Source organism: Emiliania huxleyi (genome assembly GCF_000372725.1).
Source record: "Emiliania huxleyi CCMP1516 unplaced genomic scaffold EMIHUscaffold_59, whole genome shotgun sequence".
Classification (NCBI taxonomy): domain Eukaryota; phylum Haptophyta; order Isochrysidales; family Noelaerhabdaceae; genus Emiliania; species Emiliania huxleyi.
The window spans coordinates 79,842-89,356 of NW_005197576.1; the positions used below are offsets into that span (position 1 = coordinate 79,842).

The 9,515-nt window shown below is 68.9% G+C and overlaps 3 protein-coding genes across 3 annotated transcripts in view; 2 read left to right on the top strand and 1 right to left on the bottom strand.

Annotated features, from left to right (window-relative positions):
- Positions 1–401: 401 nt before the first annotated feature.
- EMIHUDRAFT_67175 (hypothetical protein) lies at positions 402–3,759 on the top strand (the record flags this gene model as incomplete). Its single annotated transcript, XM_005764442.1, has 8 exons — positions 402–796; positions 1,154–1,383; positions 1,436–1,631; positions 1,810–1,850; positions 1,911–2,374; positions 2,497–2,814; positions 2,930–3,255; positions 3,387–3,759. The coding sequence occupies 8 exons, from the start codon at positions 402–404 to the stop codon at positions 3,757–3,759; spliced, it is 2,343 nt and encodes a 780-aa protein (XP_005764499.1).
- Positions 3,760–4,088: 329 nt separating this feature from the next.
- Positions 4,089–5,429, bottom strand: EMIHUDRAFT_213822 (hypothetical protein; the record flags this gene model as incomplete). The annotated part of the gene is made up of 1 exon (XM_005764443.1): positions 4,089–5,429. The coding sequence occupies one exon, from the start codon at positions 5,427–5,429 to the stop codon at positions 4,089–4,091; it is 1,341 nt and encodes a 446-aa protein (XP_005764500.1).
- A 2,839-nt stretch (positions 5,430–8,268) lies between these two features.
- The window catches only part of EMIHUDRAFT_464891 (hypothetical protein), a gene marked incomplete at its 5' end in the record, with an annotated part of 1,915 nt that continues 668 nt past the window's right edge, over positions 8,269–9,515 (top strand). The window contains one exon of the mRNA XM_005764444.1: positions 8,269–9,162. Coding sequence (XP_005764501.1) covers positions 8,269–9,162 — 894 coding nt within the window. The remainder of the gene's footprint in view (positions 9,163–9,515) is intronic.

Below are 9,515 nucleotides of genomic sequence, written 5' to 3' on the forward strand. Positions count from 1 at the left end.
TCCTTGTTCTCTCTCCTGCTGTTTCATCCTCTGACTCATCGCTCTCCTCGGCCTCGTTCTGAGACGCCGCTGCCGTCTGCCTTGCTCTCGCTGCTTCTCTCGCCTCTCGTAACTCCGCCCTCCTCGCGGCATAATTTGGCCCCTCGAGTTTATCGAGCTCCCCTCGCGCAAGGACCAAATTTCTCCACTCTCGTTTCGAGCTTAGAAGGCTCGCCACAGTCGAAGGGGCGCCGAATTTCTTTTCCTGTCTTGCGGAGAAGCCGCGCCCGGGCGAGAAGAGGCCCAGTGCACCAGGGTACCCTCTCCGAGGAAATATTGGGCTCCAAGAGAGCTCGAGTGTCGTGTGTGCTACGCCCACGTACCGCAGCGCGACCACACCACAGAACACCACTCGACTTGGGATGGCCGCCGCTGGCGCGGGCGAGTCGGCTGCCCCGGCCGAGGCCTCCAGTCGAATCTGCGTCAAGGGCCTGCCCAAGCGCTGCGACGAGAGGCGGCTGCGCGAGCACTTTTCATCGCGCGGCGCCGAAGTGACTGATGTGCGCATCATGAAGACAAAGGAGGGGCGGTCGCGGCTCTTTGGCTTCGTCGGATTCCGCACGCCTGCGGAGGCGGAGGAGGCGCGCAAGTACTTTGCTCGATCCTTCATCGACACCTCGCGCATCTCCATCGAGGCGGCCAAGTCGCGAGGCGACGCGACGCTCGCCCGGCCGTGGAGCCGCCACTCCAAGGGCTCGTCGGCCTGGGCGCGCGCGAACCCGACGGACAAGGCGCCTGCCGAGGGCGAAGGCGGCGCGTCGCCGGCGCCGGCGGGTGCGGCGTCCTCCAAGTCGGCGCGCGCCGAGGCGCCGGGCGCAGAGAGCCGCGACGCCAAGCTCGAAGAGTTTCTGGGGCTGATGCAGCCAAACTCGAAGAAGAGGATGGCGCTGTGGTCGAACGACGACCGGGGCGGGCCTGCGGCGGGAGGCAGCGCCGGCACGCCCGCCAACGCTGACGCGACGGCCGAAGCAGAGGGCAGTGATGACGACTACGACGACATCGAGGCGGGCGCGGAGAAGGCTGCGGCGGAGGAGGCTGCGGCGGGCGGCGACGGCGCGGAAGGCGGCGATGCCGCCGCTGACGACCCGTGGGCCGCTGAGGCGGCGGCGGCGAGCTCGGGTATCGACCGGTGGAGGGCGGGCGGCGCGCGGCGCGAGGAGGAGGAGGAGGGCGAGGAGGCTTGCGGGAAAGCGGGCGGAGAGGCGGGGGAGGAGGAGGAGGAGGAGGAGGAGGAGGAGGAGGACGGGGAGGGGGAGGAGGAGGGCGAGGAGGGCGAAGAGCAGGAGGGCGGCGCCTCTGCGGCGGGCGGCGGCGGCGGCGAGGGGGACGGCGGCGAGGGGTTGTGTGTGGACGGGCTCGACGAGGGGCGCCTCTTCACACCTGCAGCTGTGAACAGGTGTGGACGGGCTCGACGAGGGGCGGCTCTTCGTGCGCAACCTTCCGTACAGCAGCAGCGAGCCGGAGCTGCAGGAGCTGTTCGGCGCCTTTGGGCGCGTGGACGAGCTGCTGCTGCCCCTCGACGCAGAGACGCGCCGCGCCAAGGGCTTCGCGCACGTCACCTTCTCCATCTGCGAGCACGCCGTCCGCGCGATGTCCGAGCTGGACGGCTCGACCTTCCAAGGCTGATATAGCCCAGATATAGCCGAGATATGTCCGAGCTGGACGGCTCGACCTTCCAAGGCGAGATCACCCGAGATTACCCGAGATTACTCGAGATCACCCGAGCTGGACGGCTCGACCTTCCAAGGCGACGCGCCTCCAGAGAGAGAGGGGGGCGCCCTCCGGAGATGCGGACGAGAGGAGTCTCGCTTGTGATGCGAGGCCCAAGGCCTGGCCTTAGCCCCCTCTCAACCCCGGAACCCAACCCTCAGGCCGCATCCTCCACGTGATGCCCGGCCGCGCGCGCGCCCGCCCGGCGGCAGAGGCGGGCGGCGCAGCGGGCGGGACGAGCTCCTTCAAGCGGAAGCGCGAGGAGGCGCAGAAGGCGCAGGCGGGCTCGAGCCACAACTGGAACCCGCTCTTCATGCGCGCCGACGCGGTCGGCGAGGCGATGGCGGAGCGGTACGGCGTCGACAAGCGGCAGGTGCTCGACAGTGAGGGAGGAGGCTCGCTGGCGGTGCGGCTAGCGCAGGGCGAGACGCACCTGCTCAGCCGGGCGAGGGAGTGGCTCGCCTCGAGCGGCGTCTCGCTCGAGGCGCTGCAGCGGCTCGCCGCGGGCGAGGGCGGCGGCGCGGTGGAGCGATCGCAGACGCTCCTCCTCGTCAAGAACATCGACTCGAGCGTCTCGCGCGAGGAGCTGAGCAGCCTCTTCGCGAAGCACGGCCAGCTCGGCCACGTGCTGCTCGCGCCGGGCGAGACCTAGCCGAGACCTCGCCGAGACCTAGCCGAGATCTAGTCGGCCAGCTCGGCCACGCGCTGCTCGCACGCCGGGCGAGCACACCCTCCACCCCCACGCAGGCCCCGCCCCCCGCCCTCACACCTCGCCCCTCGCCCCTCCCAGGCAACACGCTTGGCCTCGTCGAGTTCGTCGAGGTCGGAGAGGCCAAGCGCGCCTTCCGCGCCCTCGCGTACAGCAAGCTGCGCGGCGCGCTCCTCCCACCCCCGCCTCCTCCTCCCACTTCCTCCTCCCGCCGCCTCCTCCCGCCGCCTCCTCCCGCCGCCTCCTCCCGCCGCCGCCTCCCGCCTCCTCCCGCCGCCGCCTCCCACTTCCTCCTCCTTGCCCTGCGCCGGGCTCACCTCCTCCCCCCCCGTCCCAGGCGTGCCCCTCTTCCTCGAGTGGGCGCCCACCGGCGTGCTGCAGCCCGCAAGCGCCGGCGCGGAGCAGACGGGCGGAGCGGCCGCGCCCGCCGCGGCCGGTGCCGCCGCCGCTGAGGAGGAGGAGGAGGAGGAGGAGGGCGGCGGCGGGGAGCGCACCATCTTCGTGAAGAACCTCAGCTTCAAGACCACGTCGGAGGGGCTGAAGGCGTGCTTCTCGACCAACGGCTGGACGGTGCGCTCGGCGACGGTGGTGCAGAAGCGCGACCCAAAGGCGGCGGGCCGCACCCTCTCGATGGGGTACGGCTTTGTCGAGTTTGGCTCGGCGGCGCACGCGCACGACGCGCTCCGCCGCATGGGCGGCGTGCGGCTCGACGAGCACCTGCTGCAGCTCAAGCTCTCGAGCCGCGAGCGAGCAAGCGGCGAGCGAGCCGCCGCCGCTTCGTCTGCGCGGCGCGCGCCGTCGGGAGAGGGCTCTGGTCGCGCCGCGGGTGGGCTGAGCCGTGCCGTGCCGTGCCTCGTAGGCGGTCTGGCGGCAAGGCGCGCGGCGAGGGCGGCGAGGGCGGACAGCCCGAAGGCAAGTCGCGCGCGAGCAACAAGCTGGTCGTGCGCAACGTGCCCTTCGAGGCGAGCAAGAACGAGCTCAAGGAGCTCTTCTCGGCGTTTGGCGTCCTCAAGACGTTGCGCGTGCCCAAAAAGTTCGACGGCTCGCACCGCGGCTTCGCCTTCGTCGAGTTCGTCTCCAAGGCGGAGGCGGCCAAGGCGATGGAGGCGCTGCAGTCGACCCACTTGTACGGCCGCAAGCTCGTGCTCGGCTACGCCAAGAAGGAGGAGTCGGTCGAGGCCATGCGCGCAAAGCTGCAGAGCCAGCAGGGCGGCGGCAGCAAGCGACGCAAAGCCGCCGACGGCGATGACGCCACCGGCCTGGAGGAGGACCCTGAGGCGTTGCTCGACTTTAGCCTGTGAGAGTCTTACTCAGCTTTTTTATTTTCTCGTTATTGTTGGTCATGTGTGTGGGGCGCCGCGGCGCGCCACCGCCAGCGGGCGCCGGGCCAGTGACTCGCGGCCAGCGGCCAGCTAGCGCACGTGGGACCGACGTGCGGCCCCCGGCCGCCGGTTCCCGGGCTTCCGCGGTCGACGCCGGGCGATATCGAGCGTCATCCGCGGACCGCGGTGCGCCGCGCCGCGCACGCCTGTATGTGCGGTGCGCCGAGACGGCGGCTGGAGGGCTGCTGGGTCGTGCCGACGGCGTCCACGCCGTGCGTGATGACATACATTTTTACGTTCCGCCCCTCTCAAAACTCCACCTCCCCTCGTGACGGCGGCGACCCCTTGGGCGGGAGCACGTACGGTCTCTGCGGCACCTCGTCGGCCCACCGGCGGAGGCTCTGCCTCAGGTTGGGAGGCCACTCCGGCCGGTTCTCCGCCACCCACCCCGCGTCCCGAAAGGCGACGCACGAGAGGCTCGGGTCGACCTGCGCCAGCTCGTTGCCCGCGTCGCGCCGCTCGACCTCGCCCTCGCCAGTCTTGTACCAAAAGTACGACGAGCCCGGCCGCTGCGTCACGTACGGGTTGGACGGGTCCAGCCCGTTCAGCCTCGCGTTGAGGTCGCTGTTTGGCGTGAGCGCGCCGAGGGGCTGAGAGCGGACGCTCTCGGCGCGCAGCGCCTTGGCCTCCCTCCCCGTCGCCTCTGCCTCGCGCGCCTCCTGCGCACGCAGCTGCTGCTCCGCCGCCAGCCGCTCCTGCCCGTCGATCACGTACGTGTCGAGCCGGATGCAGCCCGCCTCCCACTGCCGCGTCGCCTCGAGCAGCTTGCTCTGCGTGCCGTACAGGTGCGCCGCGTACGCGACGTGCAGCTCCGCGTCCTTGAGCGTCAGCTCCTGCAGCAGCGGGATGTCATCCGGGTTGTTGCTCGCCGGGATGCCGCGGCTCCGAAAGACGTACCGCATCTTCTCCACCGCAGCCTCGAGCTCGCCGGCGCCGTAGCTGGCGATCGCGCCGTCCGCGGCGGCGATGGTGCGCCGGATCTTGTCGCCAATCTCCTTGAACTGGATCTCGGCCAGCTCGAGGTCCTCCGTGGCGCCGCCGTACTCGCCCACCGCCATGCGCGCCCTCCCCCGCTCGGAGAAGAGGTACGGGTTCGTCGCTTCGATCGCATCGAGAGTGTCGAGCCTCGAGATGGCGGCGGACAGGTCGTCGATCTGAGCCCGCTTTGCGCCGAGAGCCGCATTCACACGCGCTCGCAGCTGGTAGGTTCGCTGCACCTCCGCGGGGTCGGGGCGGCTCCCTGGCGCGTCGTACAGGGCCAGCGCCCGCGACAAGTCCTGCCGTGCCTCGTCGAGTCGCGAGGCCTCCTTCCGGATTCCGCCGCGCGTCTTGTACAGCGCCGCCACCTCGTCCGGCGGCTGCTTGGTCTTCTCCCACTCCGCGATCGACTGGGAGAGCAGGCCGTCGGCGCGCGCGTACAGCCCCGCCTGCGCGGCGGTAAACCCCTTCCGCAGCACGGCCTGCGCTTCCGGCGTCGGCGAGGCGGCGAGGCACGCATGCGGAAGTGGCGTCAGCGAGACGGCGGCGGCCGCGAACATGGAGACCACGCCGGTGGGGAGGCGCGTTGTGCACTCGTGGAGGAGGCGCATTCGTGTGCTCGCAGCGCGGTCTCGCAGTGCTGTGCTGGCAGCGCGGGTGCCCAGTGGAGTAGCCAGCGGAGTAGCCCGACTGTCACGCTTGTTCGCGGCAATTTCTCAAGAAGAAGAAAAAACGGTCGCTGGTCCACCACCGCACCACGCGCAGCAGATAAAAAGAAAGAAAGAAAGGACACCCCAAGGGAGGGATGGGAGGACGGCACGCCGCCACCACACAGGGATTTTAAGGAGAGGGGTGTGGTGCGCTAGCCGTCACCCACCGACCCTTGGGCGTCCGCCTCTTCCTATCTCTCTTCGCAGTCTCTCTCCGATTCTCGCTTCAACCGCTTTGCACGCTCTGCATCCCCAGAACGCACTTCGTGTGGTGCGCTAGCCGTCGCCCACCCTTGGGCGTCTGCGTCTTCCTATCTCTCTTCGCAGTGTCCCTCGCCGATTCTCGCTGCAACCTTCATGCCACCTCGCGGTCTTCCCACTCTCGTCGTTCTCTCTCTTGTCGCTTCTTCCTCTGTCGCTTCGCTCTCCTCTGCCTCGTTCTGCGACGACGCCGCTGCCTGCCGATCCCTTGCCCTCGCCTCTCGGCGCAACTCTGCCCTCCTCGCAGCATATCCTGGCCCCTCGAGTTTATCGAGCTCTCCTCGCGCAAGGACGACTCTTCTGACGCCCACTGCGACCATTTGCCGCCAAGTCATATCGTTGCTCAGGTCCACTCTCTCTTCGGACACTTGTACCTCCACGCGGCTGATGCTCTGGCGCTGGGGTCCCCTTCGGGTGCATCGTGACAGCTGACGGCGGGATTTCCACTGGCTCGTCCTCCTCAGAGTCGTCTTCCCCGGCTTCCTCCCGTTCGGCTCTACGTTCAGTACGTTCAGCGTGGCTCACCCTCCATGCCGTGAACAGGCGCTTTATCCACCCTATATTCTTCTCTCGTTCCTCTGCCCTTGCCTTGGTCTTGTCGTTGTTTCGCATCCATGTCTGTATGGCGATCGAGGCTGCCTTCCCCACTACCTGTAGTTCTCTCGTCACCTCTCCTGCGAGCTCCCCTCTCTTTCTTTCGGGTATGGAGTCCGTGAGTGCGGTCAGCGTGCAGGCAATCACGGGCGCTATTTTGTCGTACTCCTCTTCGGCGAGCGCTCCGAATCTAGAGCCCATTGCCTTTAAGGAGGCTGCCCTCGCGCGTCTCAGGAATGTGGCGGTGTCTTTTGAGTCAGGCGCCTCCCGTTCGACTCTTGCTGTCGCCCTCGCTGTGTGTTTGTCAAGCTTCGCCGCATAAAGAGGCGCGCCTCCTCCTTGTTCCCAGCGCAGCTGCCGCTCAGTATGTGCGCCAACGACGCCTGTGGTGGCTCACTGTCTTCTCGTGTCCAGTCGTCCCAGTGTCTCTCCGTTCTCCGATTCTCCTCCTTGCCTCGCGCGCCTCTTTTGTGGCCTCATCCCTAGCTAGCCGCCTTGCACGCTCTGCATCCCCAGAACGCACTTCTCGTGGCGGGGCCCCTCATTCCCCGTTTCGTTTCCCCCCCTAGAATACGCCTGTGGTGCGCCCCGTGTGGCACCCCGACCTGGTGTCTCACCCTGGCTCCCAAGATCGTGCGCCGGGCGTGAAAATTTCTCGTCCGGGGTTCGGACTTTTTGCGGGGTATGGTATGGTAGGGTCGGCGCCCTGGCGCCGCGACCATACCCCCCCACCCGCACAGGACGTCGCCTCTGGCCAGCAGGACCATACCCCCCCACCCCCCACCCCACCACACGAGCGCGTACAGTAACCGTCGTGTTAGGCCGTCCGGTCGTGCGGCACGTGTTCGCGCGATGCAGTCTGCGCGAGGTGACCCGCCGGCAATCGTGCTCACCCCTCAGAGCATGTCCGCAAAGGCCGCCAGGGCCTTGCGTGCCGGCGCAGGCGCGGGCGCAGGCGCGGGCGCAGGCCGGTGCGAGCGCGGGCGCGGGCGCGGGCGCGGTCTCCGCCGGCGCCGCCTCCGCCATGGTCACCTCGGGCGCGGGCGCGGGCGCGGTCTCCGCCGGCGCCGCCTCCGCCATGGTCACCTCCGCTGGAACCATGGTCACCTCCGCTGGAACGGCCTCCGCCTCCGCCGCCTCCGCTGGCGCCACCTCCGCCTCCGCCATCGCACGCCGCCCTCCGCGCCATAGCTGGCCAAAGGCACGCGCACGAGCGGTACGCGCGCCAACAGCTCATGCCCCGCGCGCTTCGCGAGCCACGACGGCGATTTGAATCGAAAGGCAGAATCAAAGACATCGGCATCGAGCGCCGCGTTGAGGTCCGAGAAGAAGGTGGAGCGCGCGTGGACGAGACTCGCGCAGGCCTCGCGATAGAGCTCGGTCCGTCCTGCAGGACCATCGTGGCGACAGTTTTGAGCGGCTTCAGCTTGCTGAGATCGTGGTCGTCGCCACGGAAAGCGTCGCTTGTCGGAAGCCTCCCGTCCATCATGCGGACGGCATGCGGTGCAATCGCAGCGTCGAGCTGTGCGATGCAAGACGCAAGCGTACCAGCGCAGCAGCTGCGCACAGCGGCGCGCTCGGCGTCGTCGGGCAGCGAGCTGTCCAGGAGCCGAAGTTGAGGCGGCGTCGCGGCGAGAAGGCCCGCGACAGTATCGAAGCGGCCGGGGCCGCCGTGAGTCGGCATCGTGTCCGCGGCTGTGTACGGCGGCTGTGTACTGGGTTCGAACCCTGTTGTAACGTGGCCGCTCCAGCGATTGACCATACCCCCCCACCCGTCGAGCAGGCCGCCTCCGGCGGCCAGGACCATACCCCCCCACCCTTTTGGCGCCGACCCTACCATACCTTACCCCGCAAAAAGTTGGAATCCGGAGCCAGCCTCGACGGCATGCGCCACCTCTTCGCGTTGGCGGCTCTCGTCGCCTTCGGCGCCGCGGCCGAGTTGTGCACCGGCGACCAGTGCCCGGTGCCTGCCGGCGCGCCGGGCCAGCGGGTGGACGACTCTTCCGAAGACGACTTTGTCGTGCTCAATGAGGATGACTCGGACCTCGACGAGGACCTGATTGGAGAGAGAGAGGAGGCCGGCGGTGGAGCCGAGGCGGCGTCCGAGGCGGCCAAGGCGGGGGCCTCGGAGCCGGCCGCAGAGGCGGAGGCAGAGGCGGAAGCGGAGGTTGCGATGGAGGCGAGCGTGGAGAGCGACGGTGACGCGGCGTGGAGGGAAGCGGCTGCCCGGAAGGAGGCGCGCGCTGGCGCCGCGCCGGCAGCGGAGGCGGCAGGGGAGGCGGAGGCGGAGTCGAAGCAGCCGGAGGCCGGAGCGGAGGCGGCACCGGCGCCAGAGGAGGCGGCGGCGGAGGCGGCGGCGGCGGCGGAGGAGGCGGCAGAGGCGGCAGAGGCGGCGGCGGCAGAGGCGGCGCCGGCGGAGGTGGCGCCGGCGGAGGCGGCGGCGGTGACGTCCGGTGCGGTCGCAGGCAGCAAGCTGTCGCAGAGCAAGGTTGCGGGCGGCGCGGGCGTCGCCGCCACCGCTCCGCCCGGCGCTTACTCGAACGCCGACCTCGAGGCGGACCTGGCGGTGGTGCAGGTGACCGCGCACCTCGGGCTGGTGGACAAGCTGCTCGACGCGCTCGCGAACGTCACCTTCGGGCTGGGCGACACCGACCGCGACGGCTCGCTCTCTCGCTCCGAGGCGGCCTCCTTTGCCACCTCGCACCTGGTCGAGACGTCTCCGCTCGGCCGCACACTCGGGCTGTCCGGCGGAGAGCTGCCGCTGCAGGACGGCGCCAAGGTGCGGGAGGTGGTCGAGACCGTCTTCGCCGCCTGCGACGCGGACGCGGACGGTGCCCTTTCCCCCGCGACGAGGCGGGGCCCTTCCAGGACACGTCCAGGATACGTCCCTGACTGTCAGTTAGGCGCTCTCTCCCGCGAGGAGGCGAGGGCGAGGCCGTGCAAGGAGCACATGCTCGCCCTGCTGCAGGCCTCCTCCCCCCAGAAGCGCCTAAATGAGTAGTAGGTATCTTTCCTGGTTGGTTTCCTTGATTTTGCTACGGCTCTTCGTTGCCGCTATGTATTAATTTTTTTACGATCGTGTTTGCTTTGTCTGTTTAGCTGTCATATTAATTTTCCTGGCCTCTGTTCTGT